This window comes from Balaenoptera physalus (assembly GCF_965194825.1).
Source record: "Balaenoptera physalus genome assembly, chromosome: 13".
In the NCBI taxonomy this organism is placed as follows: domain Eukaryota; kingdom Metazoa; phylum Chordata; class Mammalia; order Artiodactyla; family Balaenopteridae; genus Balaenoptera; species Balaenoptera physalus.
The window spans coordinates 3,058,778-3,077,731 of record NC_138892.1 but is presented as its reverse complement, the minus strand read 5'-3'; the positions used below and the strand labels follow the sequence as shown (position 1 = coordinate 3,077,731).

At 60.3% G+C, this 18,954-nt stretch overlaps 1 protein-coding gene across 3 annotated transcripts in view; it reads left to right on the top strand.

Annotated features, from left to right (window-relative positions):
• The window catches only part of TBC1D22A (TBC1 domain family member 22A), a 320,481-nt gene that overhangs the window by 221,218 nt on the left and 80,309 nt on the right, over window positions 1-18,954 (top strand). For 2 of the 3 annotated variants that reach the window (XM_082422201.1, XM_082422203.1), the window contains one exon: window positions 14,806-14,933. The exons of the other annotated variant lie outside the window; for it this stretch is intronic. In XM_082422201.1, the coding sequence (XP_082278327.1) occupies window positions 14,806-14,933 (128 nt within the window). The remainder of the gene's footprint in view (window positions 1-14,805; window positions 14,934-18,954) is intronic. 3 annotated transcript variants of the gene reach the window in all.

The following is an 18,954-nucleotide window of genomic DNA, read 5'->3' as shown; positions in this document are numbered from 1 at the left end:
GTGCTGGGATCCCTGTTCATGTTGTTTCCTTTGCCTGGAACGCCGCGGCCACCCCCCACAGGCAGTTAGGCCCCCCCCCCCATTTGCTGTGCGTGGCAGAACAGGGCAGCGCTCCAGGCTGGGGCGGGGTTTGACGGGTGGAGGGAGGGCAGGCAGGTGGGGTAAGTGACAGATGTGACTTTGGCCTTCAGGGAGCCCACGGCGGAGGAGGAGACCCGCCGCAGGACCAGGACATCCTGACGCAGCCTGGGGAAGCTCAGTGGCCCTGTGCTCGCCCACCCGGTGGGCCTGCTGCCGTAGAGGGTCTACGGGTCGCCCTTCTTTAGGCCGTAGCCCGGGAGGTGCCGTTGACAGTCCCAGGAAGATGTCACTGTCACCCTGGCCTAGGGTGGCACCAAGCCCCTGGGGCCCTGTAGTTTTCCTCTGAGATGTCCTTCATGGTTTGGGGCCACCACCAAATATTCCACGGCCAGCCCGCTGTGACAGGGCTGCTGGGGGCCCGGAGCGTGTGTGCATCCCTCCGCAGGGCGTCTGTGGTGCGCTGGGTGGGGTGGGGGCCAGTGTGCGGTCTGCAAGCCTGGATGTAGACGGCAGCCTGCCCGCCCCCCGGCCCCGTGCTCCTGTGTTTCCCATCCTTCCTCTGAGGCCGTGGAAACCCTTCCCTTGGGGGGGTCGTCCTGGGTGCTAAAGAGCAGTGACAAGCTGGGGGCCTGTAAGTTGGTGGGAACCTGAGGGAAGGGTTGACCTCCCACTAGGGGGTCAGAAGGAAATTAGATGCTAGAGTTTCTGTCCCCTGGTGACAGGGGCTGCTGGTCCACGAGCAGACACGGGAGGCAGGCTAAGCAGCCGAGGAGAGAAGGTGGGCCCTGCTTTGGGCTCCTTGGAAACCATTCCTGAACGTTTCTGGCTTGTCCTGAGCCACCACTCAGCACAGGGCAGGACTCTGGAGGCCCGTGTGCGTTCAGATTCTGGTTCTGTCGCCCCAGTGGTGGGTGTGGGTGGGGAGTGATGGCCCCGCGGTGGCCATGGTTTCCCTGGGAATGAGAGTCAGCGCAGGTAAGATGCTTAGGACGGTGCCTGGCCCATCATGAGCCCAGCCAACTTTGTACCTGTATCATCTCACCATCATTTTTATCACCTGCGTAGCAGGCGGGTAGCGGTGGGTGGGCTAGCACTCCTTTGGTGGGGTTAGTCTGGGGCCTCTGCTCCCTGGGCAGGCGCCTCTGTCCACCCCCGGATGCCCGTTAGCGTGGCCGATACTGACCCAACGCAGGGGGGCCAAGGGGAGTGCCGGCTGTCATTATTATTAAAATTTACACTCTCACCCTTCGGGGAAGAAATGCCCGAATGCACTCCTGGAGAATAGTTTTATCTCGGTGTGTTAAAGGCTTAATCTGCGCGTACATTTTCCCTTCCCTGTGTTTTTAAATTTAGGTTAAATGCGATTTTAATGAAATTTCTCTGAAAGCTGTCTCGACTACATTGTAAGGTTAAAATTGACTTATTCTTTCAAGATAGAATTCAGTTACAGCTAGTAAACTAGATTCAGCTTTATTACCATCCAAGTGAAAATATTTTTATTACTGCTACAATGTAAGCCGTCGGAGAGCAGAGGATAAATCAGCGGAGGGGCCCTGGCCCATGGAATATTCAGTGCGTGACAGTGAGAAATAACAAGCTCCCCTCCCCCGCTTGCATCTTCATTAGGCCCCGGAGTGGCTGATGGGAGCCGGGAAGGATGGCGATGTTTCCTTTGAGGCGCGGGGCCCTGGTGGCGGGCAGAGCACCTGCGTGACGGCAGTGCGGTCAGGCACGGGAAGTCACGTGGGCGCGGCGACTCCTCTGTGTGTCCCTCACCAGCCCGTCTCCCTGTCTCGGGCCAGGGCTTTTCCCCCACGGCCAGCGTCCTTATTCCGGTGGCTCCGTGCTGTGCCTGCCTGAGGCCTTTGGACAGCAGGTGGCCCATGGGTTCTCACTCTCCCAGGGCGTGTCCGGTTGATTTAATGTGCCTTCAACTGAAAACCCACTTGGCTATTTGGTTGCATTTTTGGGAAGAGGGATCTATTACTCAGGCCAAAAAAATCAAAGAAGGAGAGGAAGTTTCCCGTAATCTAAAAAATAACGTATTATGAATAAACCCCTGGGTCTAGTTCAGCCTCCATCACTGACTCTGAACTTGGTTGCTGCTGCTGCTAATAATAATAATGATAATAATAATGGCAGCTGGCATCCGTTAGGTGCCAGCGTACAAGGCACTGTTCTCGGCTCTTTCTCTGCATCACTGTGCTGGTTTTTCACAGCGCCCCTATGAAGTGGTGCGTGACCATCCCCATTTTGAGAGCCCTGCCCCTTCTCTGGCCTCAGTTTCCCCTCAGTCCGGATGATCTCCATGTGGCCTCCAGCTCTGCCCACCTTGCGTTGGTACTGAACATGGGAGAGCCCACTGAGCTGTGTCCCAACCGTGCGGGGGACCCGGTGGTATCCTCGGGCTCTGAGTCACGCTCGTCCCCGCCTGCGCCCCAGATTTCCTTGGGGAGCAGCGGCCTGTGGCCGCACCGTGGCCGTGCCCACCGCCAGACCCGCCATGCTCCGCCCCTCTGGGGACTCCTGGCCGCATCTCGCGCCCCGCGTGTGCAGGGTGTGCTCCGCGCCCGTTGGTGGGTTAACAGTCAGGTGTTTGCCGTGCTTCCTGCACAGGGGGGCGCCCTCAGCGTCCGCGGCTTCGAGTTGCTTCCGTAGAGTTTGAAGATGAAGCTCCCTGTGTACAAAGTGCAGGTTTGGGTGGGTGTTAAAGCAGTTTCCGTGTTGGTTATTCTAGTCTCTAGCTGTTTGTTGCACCACATGGGTTTCCTTGGAGGCTTTTGTTTTGCCTGAGACTCTCAGGTCCCCCTCCTCCTGCCCTTCAGTCCGTAGGATGGGCGGTCGGATGCCTGGGAAAGCTCGTAATATGTGCCAGTGTAGCCCCGGCTGCGGCTACATCATTTGTAAAAGGGACAGAAAAATGCTGCATATGCAGGACAGACGAGCAATTCCTGGCTGAGTCGCTGAGAGCCGACCCTCTCGTGGCCGTCTGAGAAGTGTCCGGCCTCAAAGTGAGTCCCCACTCCCACCCTCCCCCGCCAACCCCACCGCTGGCCGAGCTGGGCCTTCCTCGCTGGGACCCGAGGGCCTCTCGGACTTGCTGGCTTCTCCCGCTAACTGACCTCTGTGCTGCTGTAGAGACAGCGCTTTCTCTGTGCAAGAGCCTTGATCCCAAGTGACCATCTTCACAGACATTTCCCACCACCCCCAGGGGTGTCACATCATCGGGGGAAGGGGCAATGCCTGCCAGAGAGCTCGGAAGGACTCGGCTCCACTGTGCTTGAGGGGCTGTACCGGCCCAACGTGAAGGGTCAGTGGCTCAGGGGTCCCCGGGCTCAGCACCCCTGTAGCCGTGCTGGACGGCCCCGCCCTCCGCCCTCCGTCCCTGCCCCTGCCAGCCTTTGCTGCAGGAGCCCAGTCCCAGAGGCCTCCCCACCGTCGTCCTAGGACCTGGGGTCAGGCCTGTAGCCGCCTCCAGAGCCTGAGTGGTGTGTGGGGAGAGTCAGGCTGGGCCCTGCCACCTGGGACCCTGCCTGACCCTCTCTGGTTCCCTGCTCCATCCTTTCTAGGCCTCCCTGTCTCCCAGACCTTTGTGTTTTCCTCCCACCCCCCGAGCAGGTGGAGAGGAATCTGTTTCCTTAAAATCAAGCGACAACTCTCCTCCCATGTCTGGGCTGGCAGGGTCCCGGGAGGGTCTTGGGGCTGGCGGCCGGCAGGTGGGACTGCACTGAGATGCCCCTCAGGACAGAGCGGGGTTTTTAAGACCTGGAGCTGAGGCGTCGGTGGCTTTGACCATTGAGGACGTTCTGTCCTGTACGAGCAGACAGAAGGTTAACAGTTGCTCCGGGAGTTCTTCCTTCCAGGCCCGCACTTAGCACCGGCTCATAAAAGACTCCCCGTTCACAGGCGGGGCCCTCGAGATGGCCGGGCCACCACCACCCAGCCCGCTTTACGGCCCCAGGAAGTGGGTGAAGGTGGGCTGGGGCGGGGCCGGCCCCTCGCGGGACGGGGAGGCGGGTCGGTGCTTGTGTTAGAGATGCTGCACCTGTGTCTTGGCCGGCCCTTCTTCCCGGAACCACCCGGAGGTGCTGGCACGGAAGGCCACGTGGGGATTACTGGTTCGCCTTCGGCTGCTCGAGTGGGGGCCTGTTTACCTGGGGAGCGGTGATGACCGCCCAGTGGGTAGGGAAAGGCAAGCACGCGAGGCCTCCCGAGCAGTGAATTAGCCGCCTTTCTCCTTAATGATGCTATCTTTGTGACCCTCCACCCGAGATTGATGTCCGAGGTTTATTGCCAAACCGAGACGAGTTAATTAAATTGTAAGTAGAGACTTCCAAATAAAGCGATTCTCCTTGACCTTAAGAAGAAAAAGTTGTCTTGGTTTTGAATGTAGGCCGTCAAGTCTGCTTTTGAAATGATTCCCCGAAGCCATTTTTGTTCATGGTTACAAGCTGCTGGAGAGAGTGTGGGTGGCTTTATCTCCCTTACTGTAAAGAACCAACGTCCGTCTGAAATCAGGACGGGAGGCCGCCCCGGCAGCCGGGCTTTTCCACGTGGGGCTTGGTGGAAGGAGGACAGTTTATTGCACGGGGGGTCAGACTCCTTTCCACAGTAATAAGCCCTTTCAAGAAGGCGGAGGAGGCACGTGCTGTTTCTGTGAAGGGGGACCTGAGATGGGCCCTCGGGGCCCCCCGTACCTCAGGCTGTGGTCCCTGGCGGGCCCACCCTCAGGGTGCTTTCCCTGGCCTGTCCGAGCACCAACTCTGCCCTGCAGTCACGCCCCCATCACCGCGCAGGGGACAGTGCAGTCCTCCGTGCTCTGCCAGGCCCGGGTCCCCCCCCACAGAGACCCCTGGTGTCACGTCTGCGGTGGTAGCCCTCCTGTGTTCTGGGGGGTGGGCAGGATGGGGAGGGCCGGGGTGCGGGCACAGGCTGTCCCGCTGCTTCTCGAAGCCCCCCACTCTGTCCCAGCACCCCCCTCCCCGCCTCTCTACAGGGCCCAGGGCTGTGGGCTCGCCTCTTGGCTCCACGTGGCCTGGGCGCAGGCTGAAGCTGGCCAGGCCATCGGGGGAGCCCTCTTGTCCGTCTGTCTCTGTCTCTCTGCCTTTCTCTGGCCCTCGAGTGTTTGCCCCCTCCTGTCGCTGTGCGGGGTGCCAGGAAGGAGGAGAGGTGCGCGCAGGTGTCAGAAGCCCCTCTAACGGCCTCTTAAGCCGCCCTGGTCCAGGCTGGGGTCCCGGATAGGGGGTGCCAGTGGTCTCCGCCGGGTGTTGCCTGGGAACAGCCCCGCACCCAGCAGCGGTGGGAGCGCTGGGGCGCTGGGCACTCAGCCCGTGATGCTCTGCCCGCAGCAGGCACTTGGTACCTCACCCGTCCCCACGGCTGGTGAGGTCGGGGCTGACGGGACCTGCACCTGACACACGGGGACTGAGGCCGCCAGGAGCGTTCTGCTCAGGTCACACAGATGCAGTGTCCCTCCGTCCACTCTGATGAAGTGTCTGTTGACCCTGGAGCCCATGCTTGTCGCCACTCGGCCCGGGCTCCTGAGGGCCCCGAGTGTGCCCCTGAGTGTGCGTGTGTCCACGTGTGCGTGTGACCGCTCCAGTCTCTGGTTGCTGCCCTGCTGAGGGGGCTCTTAGCACCCCTCCTTGGAACCCGTGACAGCGACGAGGAGACCCGCTCTCCCCGTCTTCCCCAGTGCGTGGCAGCCAAGGGCCCTGAGCTGGACACTCGTGCAGCCGGCTCTCTGGCGCGTGGGGACACGCTGGCACCGGGCGGTGAGAACGCAGACCCGCGGCTGTCCTCTGCAGGTGGCACCTGGGGGGCACCGGAGACCAGCAGGCGGTTAGGGGCTGGGGCGAGACGGGCACAGAGAGCCGTTGTCACAGAGCTGCCCGTCGTGTGTACCCGGGAAATGACACCATGCGACGGGACGCAGGGCTGAGGGGTGCGGGTCCCCACGTGGCACCTGGGGAGCCTGGAGGGGGTCACTTTGGGTATCCTCACATTGTCAGCTGCGTGGGGAAGGTGTCTCTTCATTTGATCTGCGCCAAGCAGCCTGAGGACAACCAATGCTTTTAGCTCCATGCTAAATGGGTGCCTTACCGGGGTGTGCGGACACCGTGGCCCACCTCCTTCTTACACTTGGATGCCTCCCTCCTGATTGCAAGGAGACCTGCAGTTCCCTCCTGGCGCCCTTATTCTCGCTGTCTTCACACCGTCCCCGGGTGTGGAAAGCGCTCCAGCGGGAACGACATCCTGGCCTGCGACCACACGTGTACAGGTGTTCCGGGTGAGCAAGGTTTCCCGCGGCACCACCCGTGTGGGCTGTTCTGCGTCGTTTGCTTTCTGACAACAGCAGCGCGAGAGCCAGGGCTGGGAAGAGCGGCTGGGACAGGAAATCCAGCCATGCTGGGGGGTCTCAGCAGGTAGGGTGGGGGCGGGGAGGGCTGGCTCCTTCCCGGGAGCAGCCCGGCCCCTGGAACGTGCTGCGGGTCTCGGTTGTAGGCGGGCAGGGTCAGCCGAAGGCCGTTGTCTTCCTCCTGCTCGTCCCCTGGTGGAGAGCGGCCTCTGCTTATCTGCCACTCAGGCCCCTGCAGAGCCCCGCCTGGCCTCCGGAGCCTCCGCTGAGCCCTCCTCACTTCAGATGCCCCCGGGCTGGCCGAGCAGCTGAGGGTTGAACTAGGGCCACCAGGAGAGTCTCAAACACCCATCTCCCTGGTTCGGTCCGTCCCTGGTGCGCAAGAGCCCAGCCCTTCCCGGTAGCACGGGGCTTTGCCGGCTCATTAACACTGTGTGCACTTGCGTGCTGGTGCCCGAAACCCTGGTGCGCTCCCTCTGTCTTAGCACTGGGAGCCCTGGGGGGGCCTTCGGAGAGGCCCCCTGAGCACTTGGGCAGCCCAGACCCTGGTGTGGGTGCTGGCCTCCTGGCGGGCAGATGCCCGGTATTCATGCCCCAGGTCCCCCGCTCCGCACCGTGGTCACCGGTCTGGCCGGCTCGCGCCTGAGGAGCCCCAGGTGGACGTTTGGGGAAGCTGCCTTCATGGCACCCACTGTTGAGTCTTTAGTTTACGCAGGTGTCCCCTGGGAGGAGGAGCCCCACCATTCGCTCGTCCCGAGGGCCAGGCCGGGAGCGGCTGCGTGTGTGCAGAGAGCACCCAGCCATGCAAACCTCAGGGCCACCAAAGTGTCACGGGCACTCTCTAGGAGTCGAGGTGAGGGCACTGAGGAAGGGGGCTCAGCTCCAGGGTGGAGAGAGGTCAGAAAAGGCTTCAGAAGGGCAGTGATGCTCGAGCTGTCTTCAATGTGGGGAGGCACGGACCAGCCAGTACCAGGCGCGGGGAGTCTCAGATCCAGGTCAGACTCAGACACGTATTTTTTGTGGCGTATTCTCAGGCTTAAAGTGCATCGGGAGAGAGGGAGGACTTCTGGGAAAGCTGTACGTCTTCAATTTCATTGCAGACTTGGGTGGTGTCAGGGCTGGCCGCCTGCCCACAGCGAGCTGAGATCTGTCCACAGTGCAGCTCGTTGAGATCTGCACGCCTCACCAGCCCCGCCCTGTGTCCCCTCTAGAACCTTGTACGGGTGTGGGGGGATGGGGCCGAGACCCATCCGCCGGATCTGGCGTCGCACCCACTTCCTCTCTTCTCTGGGCGTGGCCAGGGCTGGGGGCAGGGAGCCCTCATGTGGCTTGTGGAGCGGTCGGTGCCGCGCGACGTGGGCTCCGTCTCCTGCACTCCGTGGAACAGCCCCAGTTCGGGGTGTGTGTTGAGGTGCTCGTGAAGGGAGCACGACTTCATACCTCGTCGCTTCAGTTCTGTGTCGCTCCGGAAGAACTCATGTTTTGAATGATGTTACTGTCGAAAACACAGACCTTGACACCTCTCCAGGGATGGAAAGACGGTGTGGGTGGCGTCAGATGAACGCTGTTTCCTTACAACCTGCTGGGAAGCTTCATTCCATCCCGCTCTCGTGTTTATGCTGGGGTCCTGAGAGTGTGGTGGTGTCCCTGTCCCCAAGGCCAGGTGTGCCTGGTGTGACCTCCTCCCGGGGGTGTACTGCCCACTTTACAAACGGGTGGCAGCCTGTAGGGTCCGACCCGCCGTCACCGCCACCCCCCTTCTTCCTATATAACAAGCTAGCGACCCCGCGGCCTGGCCTGGGTGTTGAACTAGCCTTGGAGGAGTGACCTGGGGAGAACGTATGTGCAGTTGGGCCCCTGCCCTGATGTCTGTCTGGATCTCAACCCTCAGGGTCGTTTAATGCTGGAGGAAGTCCTCTGCTCGTACACCAAGTGCCGCGTGGGCGCCCCGCAGCACAGTTCTGCTACTCCCTGCCAGGGTGAGCGCCAGACCCCCGTGCAGGGCTCAGTTCTCCAGGAGGTGCCAGCCACACGCCCGTGGCCCCCAGGCCGCCCGCACTTGTGACCCATCAGTGATCAAGGCAGTGGTTCCTGGGGCCCCAAGGCCTGATCCCTCGCTGGAGCAGCTCACAGCGCTCAGGAGAGCCGGCCAGGGAAGAGAGGCGCAGAGGGAGGTCGGGAGGGCCCCGGGGACTCGGCGCTTCCTCTCGGCCCTGGAGTCAGGGCCTGTCGCCCTCCACAGTTCACGTGTTCACCCGCTGAGCCCGTGCGTTTGGAGATTTTACTGGGGCTTCCTCACGTGGGCGTGATGGGCCGAATCACGGGCCCCCCTGATGGAGCTCAGTGCCCAGCTCCTGTCGTGTCCTGAGGTCCGGCCTCTGCGAGCCCTGACCCTGAGACCCTGGGACCAGGGGCTGTCACCTGTGGCCCCGTCAGAACGCACGTGTCCCCTGTGGCTGGAGGGGCAATGCGTCTGCTGGTCTCAGGTCCTGGCAGAGCCCCTGCCCAGAGCCTGGCTGCCTTCCCACTGTTTGTCTAGGTCCCCGTGTCCTGAGTCCGCTCCCTCTGCCCCTTTGCTCACTGCGCTGTGATGGCTGAGCAGGGTCTGTGGGGAGCCTGACGTGGGCCCGTGGCCCGAGGCCTTGGGAGCCGCGTCTGCTCTCGGGTGCTTTCTTGAGGCGGCTGAGAGCTGGCTCCCTGTTCGGCGGAGGCCTTGTTCGTGTGCTCAGAGCTTCCCTGGCGGATGTACTTCTGGAGTGAGGCTTAGCTGCCCTCCCTCCTTCCTCTTGGTCTGGCACCAAGAGAAGGGCTGGGAGGGGCCTAGCACCTGTGTCGCATGCCCACCGGATGGCAGCCACTACCCCGGGACTCTCCCGAGAGGGTGCTGTGAGGGAGCTGGGGCTCTCCCCGTTCCAGGGAGGGCCTGGAGGCGCTGAGAGCTTAGAGAACCTTCTGGAAGCTGACCTGGGATCTGAGCCCAGCTCTCCTGATGCTGTAACCCGAGGTCTCTCTACTGTTCTCCAGTCTGACCCGGGCTCTGCTCTGCCTGAGGAAGAAGACAGGCCTGCTCACTGCGTGAGCGTGTTGTGTGCGTGGGGAGTGGAGTCACGGGTCCTGGGTCCTGCTCTGCTTCCTTCACTCCCCTCCCAGCTCGGGCCCTCTGTCCCCCTGGTGGCCTCCGGGGGTGGCCCCGGCAGGTCTGTCTGCAGCGGGGAGCCCTGGACGCTTCTCCCCCGGGAGCTGCTGGGCCGGGCGTCACGCGTGTCGTCCTCTGTCCGGCTCCTTCCTCCTGCCCCTCGGCACAGCCCTGCGCCCCGGGTCCTCGGCCGGGGGTCCTGGGCGTGTGGCTCGGCCCTGCCCGTTTGGCGCTGTTGCTTTCTTCTAGCTGTTTGTTCTTACCATCCATCAGCCCTGGCAAACGAGGAGGGTGGGTGAGCCCAGAGCAAGGCCGCCTTGGCTGCAGAGAGGCCCGCATTCGCTGTCAGAGGCTCTTGTTTTTGTTCTTCGTTATCTTTTTAACTGATTAGAGGATTGAAATCTCCACCCACCCCCACCCCCCAAACCAAAGCCTGTTCGGGCCTCGCCCAGCAGAAGTGGGTTGGGGGGTGGCTTGGGGCGGTTTTCCTTGTCAGGTATCTACGTGTGAGCAATTAGGTTCACTCTTTGGGCAAATAAATCTAAGCAGTACCTGGACCTGCGTAAACAGTGCCTATTATTCATGCCAAGTCAATGGGATACATGTTTTTTTTCCTTTTTAGCATAAATCTTGGGGCACAATCTGTTTGTGTAATTTATTTTTGTTTTTAATGAAGAAGACAAGATGTTGCAACAGAATTTCCAGCCTGCAGACGCGCTGTTTCAGGTGCTGGGAGAAGCGTCCGGCACGTGCTGGGCGATGGGTACTTCCTGTGCCCTTGTGGCGGTCTGCCTCAGAAGGCCTTGATGGAGAAATGTCTCCTCAGCCTGCAAGATGATAATAATTACATCTGCCTGCTCACTCATTCCATGTCCCCTCTAATTTCCAGTGAAATGGAAATTTCAAATGCAGAATTACCGCTAACCGAGTTACCTTTATCAGTGACAGAGCATCTGCTCACAGTTGCTTATAAGAATCTTTCCAGCACATACATTTGTGCTCCGATGTACATAAATGGAAAGTAATGGCTGGAGTTTAGGCGTCCATGTTTCAACACATTCAGAGCAGGAGGCGGCCTCTCCAGAAGTTCACTGTGTGCGTTAGGAGGTGGGCGGGGGCAGTGGCCGTATCACTCTTCATTGTGGCTTCCGGAGAAGCCAGGTCATCAGTGAGAAACGGCCACCTCCACGTGACCAAGGAGTGCGACCCGCGGTCCTGGGATGGCTGCTCCTGTTGGCTGGGGTGGCCTGGTCGTGGGTCGGAGCCTGGCGGCCGAGGCGCGCATCCCCACCAGGTGGGCCCGGGGCTGCCTGCTTCGCTGCTGTCGGGAGCTCGGGCCCTCAGGACACTCAGAGTCGGTAACTCTGGTGAAATAGACAACTCGGAGGCTCAAAGTTGCATTTTCTTTCTGTCTCTCCTGCACGTTGCTGAGCTTGTGGAGGGCAGGACGCCGGCCATGTCTCCTCTGTAGCTTCACTGTCACAGGCGGTGGGGTACATGGAGACCCTGAGAGCTTCCCGGAAAGAGCTGATGAATGAGCAGCCTCTGCCCGTGTCCTCGTGGGGTTGACGCTGTGGCCCTTGCTCTGCAGAGGCCCCGGCCGTGCCCAGGGTGCTGGTACCCGGCGATACCGGGCGGGTCTGTGGGCCCATCTGGCATCGTGAGGTCATTTCAGGACATGGAGAGGGACAGTCCTGAGTCTGCCGCTGCTGCGTGCACCCCCGGATGGGCCACCTCGCCTGCTCCTCGCGTGGGCACAGGTCCCATGGGCGGGAGCTGGCCACTGGGCTGTTGGTCCTCGCGCTCCGGCTGGCATGGGCTCCGCTGGCCGAGCCTGAGACAGGGTGGCGTCTGCCAGCGCCTCGTGGGGCGGGCCTCAGGTGGGACTGCCGGAGGAGAGAAGGGGTTTATTTTTACTTGTTTGGTTAGGTTCCTTCAGTGACAGATGTTCCGGAAATATGTGTTTAATTATGCAAATCACTTTGCTCACCAGTTCACGTTAGAAAGGTGTGGCGTGCCTCCCGGGCACTTGTTAGAGTTGCTTGTTTTCCCCGCTTGTAAACGGTGACCTTCTGCGTCAGCCGAGGAGGCCAGTGGCACTGCGGGCGCAGGGACGTGGCTGGGGGACTGTGGGCATCTCGTTCCACGCCACCACCCTGCCCCTGCCTCCGAGCGCGTCCGGCCCCGGCCGTCACTCCACTCGACCCGCGAATGTGCCGGGCACACGCCACACGCCAGGCCTGGCTCTGTGCCAATCCCTGGGTCCAGACAGGGTCCCGCCCCACGGGCACCATGGTGCAGGGGGACCCTGAGGAGGGCCTTTGACGGCTCGTCAGCTGGCGGGCAGACACCCAGGGCTCCACAACCCATGAAAAGTCACCTGAATCCGTGAGGGTGAACTCGGAGCGGCCCTGCCTTCCCGATTATCAACACCCGGCGAGCGCCTGGCGTGGGGTGGCGTCGGCGCCCCACGCGGGCCTGGGCAGGAGGCACCTGGCCCTGCCACCCGCTGCTCTCTGTCCTCGGCCTCCGTGTTCCGTGGAGTTTCAGTGGCTAGTGAGTGGCGGGTCCTGGAGCTCCTGATCGCCCAGGCCTGTCCTGGGAGCAGCCCCTGCGGGTCCCGCTCCTTCGGGCGCTCTGTATTCAGGAGGCGGTTTTCTCTTCGGAGCTGTCACTGCCCTTCCGCCCGCTCTGCCCCCGCTGCCGACTGCACTCGTGGAAGCTCACTGCCCTGTTTCTGTGTAAAAGATCCTTGTTCAGTAAATTGATTCATTTTCTGAACTGCCGGTTTCCAGGTGTTGATGGTATTCGCGTTTCCCGTTGGCCGGCGTGCTCGCGTCGGTGCCCAGGCCTCGGCAGGGGCTGCCGCCCTTGGGGAACGGGCACAGGGAGCCACTCAGGGCCCCACGGAACTTTCCAGCTTTGTAGCTGCTGCTGTTTTCAGCTTAGAAATAAATCTTAATTCTTTAAAAAGAACAGGACGTCCATCACATTGCTGGAAAGCTCCGCAGTATCTCACGTCCATCGCATTGCTGGAAAGCTCCGCCGTATCTCATCGTGGAGAAATAGGAGGAGGAGGATGACTGAGAAATGGGCGGTTTATTCACATGTTCAGTTACCCATTTTCTAACTTCATTCATTCCCTCATTCATTCATTCATTCACCCGTCATCTGGTTCATGCTTACTGGGCACCTAGTATGTCCCAGGGCTGCAGGTGCGGAGGGGTCTCAGGCACCACACCTGCTGTGGAGCAGCTCATGTCCTGGGGCGGGCATGGCCCTATAAGCAGCGAAGCCCAGGCAGCGTGACACAGGGTCCAGGGAGGCTGGCGCGGGGGGAGGGACTGGGGCGGCGCCCGGGTGGGGCCTCGCCGGGCACACGGTATCACCCGAGCGGGTGCAGTGCTGGGGACCGAGGGCCGAGAAGGGAGGTTCTGGCCCAGCTGGTCCTTCTTTGTCCGCCAGCTGGTGTTTCTCAAACTGTGGGCCACGTACGGGGCCCTCACGACGTCTGGAGGGGAACCCCCTCGTGGTATTAGGTGGCCCCCAAGCTTACAAGCTGGGCACACGGGGAGGACACTTCCCCTTGCAGACCCCGGGGCTCTCCTCGGTGACAAGCCGTGTGGCTCGTTTGTGCCGGGGCTGCCGCCCTGGAGGCTCCACTGGCTCTGTGCTGTGGCTCTGCTCCCACTTCATCCTCCGCTGGAGCAGGAGGGGACCGTTTTGGGTCGTGAAGTGAAGTGAACAAGTAAGTGTATTTAGTACAACACAAGCTGATTAGAAGCTGTAGAGCGGACCACAGAGCCTGCCCTGCCCTGCGTGGGGAGCCTCTCCTGGGACGCGGACCCTGTGTCAGAGGCTGGAGCCCCGTCTTCCTCTGTCTCTGGGGGCCCGGGTGCCGGGTCCTTGTGTAACTTGTCCCTGAGAGGGCTCCCAGCACAGGTGGGTGGCTGGCACGTAAGAATCTTCTGGAGACACAGAAACTCAGATCCCGCCGGGAAGATTGTGATCCAGAAAGTCGAGATGCACCCGAGAAGCTGTGTTTCAACAGCCGCCGAGATGAGGATGACATCTGGGAACCCCTGAGGTCACTGTCCGCCCACACTGCGGCCCTCTGAGCTGGCCTCGCGCTTCCCTGATCCCCTGGCTGTCGCTTGTTTGTTTGCTGCTTCTAGAACTTTCGTTGGGAGCACTGAAGGAGCTGTACACTTTTTCAGGGTTGCCTCTCAGGGCAGGCGGGGAGTGGGGGCTAAGACCAGAAGAGGAGCCAGTGACTCCGGGCACGTGCAGACACGGGGCCGTGGGCCACACTCGTGGGTCCTGGTGGACAGAAGTCAGGGTGGGCACGTCCCAGTCCCCAGTCCGGATAATTAGGCCATACTTGCCTGTTTTGTAAGGCAGCACCCGTCCTCCCCTGGCCCTTCGAGTGGCTCTTCCCAGGGCAGAATGTGAGGAAAATGGGGCACAGTCGCCATGAGCCCCAGAGTCTCTGCTTCCTTGGAGGGGCACTTCCAGGGTCCCAGGACCTCGGAGCTCCAGTGAGCTCTGAAGCCTTGCCCGCGGGTTGTTGAGAGCCCAGCAGAGAGGCCTGGGCGGGGAACGCTGGGGGCTCGAGCCGTGGAGTGCCGTGACGGGGAGAGACTCTGTGGCTGGTGGGAGATGGCGCTTCGGGCCTGGTTCTCCCCAGGGGCCCTGCTGTCTTCACAGAAGCCCCAAACCTGGGATCCAGGGATGGGCCCGCCTGCCCCCTCACTGGCCAGGCCCGGGAGCCCACGGGACCCAGGCTGGCATGAGGTCGAAGCCGTCCCCTCTCTCAGGACTGCAGCCTGTATCTGGTGGACCTGCCTGTGGGCCAGACGGGTGAAGGTCAGCTGAGCCCCGCCACGTGCCCCCAAGCGTCTGCCGGCCTCTCGGACCAGTGCCGCCATCTGTAGGGCAGGACTGGGCCTGCCCATGTTCCTGGGGTGGGGCTCGGGGCATCCCAGACGGGGCGCACACTCCGCCCGCGGGAGCTGTCGTGGTCCTAGTTACCGTTACCGCCGTCACCACCCGTATGCCTTGAGGAAGAGAGTCTGAGGTCTTGGAGTGGAAGTTCCTTTTCCGTCCGTGCTCCTTGAGGGCAGTGGCTCAGCTGGTTGGAGGGGTTCCGAGGTGGGCCCGGGGCCTCAGGGAAGGGGCAGGCCTCCGGGGGCTCTCCTGACAGCCGCGGGGCCTGTGTTTGTCCCTGCAGGGCAAGTCCACCGGCACCTGGACCAGCACGAGGTGAGGTACCTGCAGTTCGCCTTCCGCTGGATGAACAACCTGCTGATGCGCGAGGTGCCCCTGCGCTGCACCATCCGCCTGTGGGACACGTACCAGGTGAGCGGCCCTTGCACCCCCCCTCCTGCGGGGTGCCCGCGGCGGGAGCCGGGCCAGGTCCTGCCCCCACGAGGGCCCAGGCCATGTCCTCGGCACCTCACCTCCTGCCACCTTCTGCTCTGGGTCCCTTTGCTGTGCTCGATTTTGCCTTCAAAGCATCCTTCCACTGAAATGCGGTCTTTTTAAAGTCCACTTCTGGCGTTCTCGTCATCTGACTAGATGTAAGACAGGGAAAAGAACTTTCTGTAGTTTTACCTGTAGCTGGATTTCGTCCCGCTGTGCAGTTTGCACTTTGGCAGGTGTAACTCCAGCGAGACTCTGAGCTGCATCTTCCGGACACACTCACGCTCAGGACTCACACCTTGTCTATGTTTTGAGTCACTCATGATAAAGATTTTAAAAGTCCCCGACAGATTCATTGCGCTGTGAAGTTTCCTCCTCTCCACAGCGTTTTCTGGAACAAACCACCTTTGTTCCCTTGAGTGTCAACGTTGCTTATTCTAATGCCTCTCCAGTTTCTTGGAGATGTTTGCTGCGGCTGAGACCGTGCCGGGGGTGCCATGCTGGCCTTTCCTCATCCCTCGCGGCGAGCAGGCACCTTGTGTGGACTTGGAGTGGCGTCCCCTCGGAGGCTGGCTTTCCTTCTTAGCTCCGGGAGGCAGGGTTTTCTTGCACTGGGCGTCAGCCCTTCATGGGCCTTGGACGGGGCAGCTGCCTTTGGAGGCTGGGAGAGGGAGCCCCAGGCCACGGGCTTCTTCGTCGGGCAGCAGGAGTCCCAGGCGCAGGGTTGGCTCCCCTCCCGTGCGTTGACGTCCACGAAGACAGCAGTGGGGGCCCGGGGCCCCGAGCAGGCTGGAAGGGCCTCGCCCCCCGGCCTCCTCATCAAAGGAGCCCTTGGTCTAGATGGTGCGATCGTCCGTGGGATGGGGACCTCGAGCTGCTGCCCTGCTGGCCCCCATGCCCGCCAGCCTTGAGTTCTGAGCACATTTCTCCCAGGTCATCGAGAACAGTAGCCTAGAGCTTTGTTCCTCATGCTAGCCCGTGTGCCTGTTTGCCTGTGTGCCCGTGTGCCCGGCACGGGGTCTGTGGCTGTTTTTGTGGCTCTGAAGCCCTGTGTTGTGACTTTGCTTTTCCATTTTGCAGCTGTATGTGCTAATGGTGTTGGCTACAGAAATTATGACTGGTCAGTAGCCGCACCCAAATCCCCCACTTTGGTTTTGCTTTCGTAGGTACTTGACAGCTACAGAATTTCTAGCCACTCACATTTCCTGGGATGTAAAGCCTTTTTTGGGGGGCTGTTTGGTTAAAGTGGCCATTGGCCTGGTGCTATCGATCAGGTCTCAGTTACGTCGCAGGAAACAAAACTTCATATCCCGTAAATTTTGAACGCTCTCTGCTAGTGATAGGTTACACTGAGATCCTGACCCCCCTTATTAAACACAGAGTTCCCTGTGATACTGTCCCCATTATGAATAAATTAGATACTCAGTCAGTCGCATTTTGAGGAGCAGAAAATGGATCTGCGCGTCTGTGGTCCTGCACCACTTCACTAAAACTCCTAATAGATATTAAAACTTTAAGCACAATTGTGGCATCTTTATTGAGTTAATTTTCTTGAAATTAAATTTTGTTATGAATCGACTCATTTGTACCATGGACTGATTGTTGAACTGACGGTACCCTCGTCATAAACCTTTTCATATCTTAAAAATTGGGGGTATTTCTATTTTACAGGCCCAAGTAACCATGAAATTGTATTGCGTCTTTTGGCAATGAAAATACATAGTAATCATAGGATGGCAATCGGGTGATTACTCTCCCTTCAACTAGGGTGTTTATTAGCTGGGCCATTACAGGTTTCAGTAACTCTTTAATCCCTTACAAGGTAGCTTAAAATCCTCTTGGGACATGTGTCAACAAAAGGCTATCCGTAATCTGTCCCAGGCCGTGGGCTAGATGGTGGCACAAAAATGAATGAGGGGCATTAGTTACAGGGAGGAAAAAAAGGCGATTAAAAAGCGCAGATCATGCAGAAGTAGCCCGAAGAGTGGGGAGGTGAACCCTGGGTGCGTGATGTGCCCCTTACGAGCAGGGCGCTGGGTGCGGGCCGCCGTGGAGGCCGCCGTGGCTGAGCAGCCGGTCCAACTCCCAGAGGGAGCCGGGGGGAAGGGTGCGTCCCACCCGCCGTAGCTGGAGCCGACACGTGGATTTTGAGGACCTCAAATGAGAGCGAAAACTCTGGGCCCGTGTGCTGTGCTGTGGGTCCACGGCCGCAGGGCTGACTGAGGCCGTCGGGGCAGCCGGGATGCTCTCCGTCCCGCCTGTGTCCTCCCGGCCCTCGCTTCCCCTCCCGTGGGCTCCCCTCCACGCCCCCGCTCCGTGTGCAGGAGGCGTGGGCTCCCTCCCTAGCGAGCGAGGGCCCCACGGGGCTGACGGGAGAGCACGCGGGTGTTTCCGGGCCACACCTGCCGCCTCCTGCTGCCACCTGGACGGTGAAGCCGAGCCCGGCCCTCTGGGTCCGGCCTGGGGGGCCAGTCCCGGGCTGCAGAGGGCTGGGGCAGCAGGCCGGAAAGCCGCTCGGCTGCGCGTTGCGGGGGCTTGGACTCCAGGGCACCCTGCCTGCTGCGGGCACCGAGCGGCGCTTCAGCTCTCGCCCCTCTGCACTCAGAGCCGCTCTGCGCCCCGAGCCTGCGTTCCAGCCTCAGCGGGCCTCCCTCGCGGTCTTTGGTTTCACGCACCTTCTCTGGAATTGCTTCCCTGTGGAAGAACAGCCACAAATGCGGCTTCTGTTTTATTGTAACGTGGGTGGGCCCCGGATGGTGGCCGTGGCTCGGGGCTCGTGGGCCTCTGCGTCCCTGCGAAGCCCAGGGCCTGCTCCAGGGCTGCTCCTCGGGCGTCTCCCGGCAGCGGCCGGCGCCCTGGGCGCAGAGGTGGGTCCTAGGGCTGCGCTCTCTCCCCGCGTCCCTGGCTGCATTTTATGTCTGGAGGCCTGGTGGGCACAGGCAACTGACTCCAGGGACCGCCACCCCCCGACCCCCGGGCCAGCCCCTCCCCCGGCAGTTCCTGGGACAAAAGCCGCCCTTCTGTCTGAGCCGCTTGACCTCCTTCCAGACCATGGGAGTGGGTGTGCCTGTGCGCTGTTGAGGAGGGCCCCTGGCCCCCCGGTTGCTCGCTCTCTGGGGTGTGCACCGGGGCTGCAGTCCCACCACGCGGGCGGGCGAGGACCGCGTGAGCTTCTCCCAGCGTCGGCGGTGCGGCAGCCCCCCTCCCCCACTGTGAGTGGGACTGCCCTCCCCCGGGGGGACCTGCCTGGGAGGAGGCAGCCAGAGGGGTCGGCACCTGCTGATTTCCTGAAAGATGGGAGATGAAGTGCGTTTTCTGGTTTGTATTTCTTTTTTTCTAAATGGCATTAGAATGTCGGCCAGCTCAAGGTTGCTTTAGCTGTTGGGGGTCTTTTGTGGTTCCATACAAATTTTCGGTTTGTTTTTCTGTATCTGTGAAAAATGCCATTGGAATTTTGATAGGGAATGCCTTGAGTCGCTTTGGGTAATATGGACGTTTTCACAGTACTAATTCTTTCAATCCACAAATGAGGAGAGTCTTTCCATTTATTTATGTCTTCTTCAATTTCATTCATCAGTGTTTTTCAGTTTTCAGTGAACAGATTTTTCACTTTCTTGGTTAAATTTATTCCGAGGCATTTTATTTTTGATGCAGTTGTGAATGGGATGGTTTTCTTAATTTCTCTCTCCAGTAGTTCATTGTTAGTGTATAGAAATGCAACCGAGTTCTGTATATTGATGTTTTTTTTATCCTGCAAGTTTACAGAGCTTGTCTAAAGGTAATGAAATTATCTCACAGAGGTATCTGCACCCTCATGTTCATGGCAGCCGAGATATGGAACAACCCAAGTGTCCATCGATGGATGAAAAGATAAATTGTGTGTGTATACACGTATGTATGTCTATATATACATGTGTACACACACACACACAACGGAACATTATTTGGCCTTTAAAAG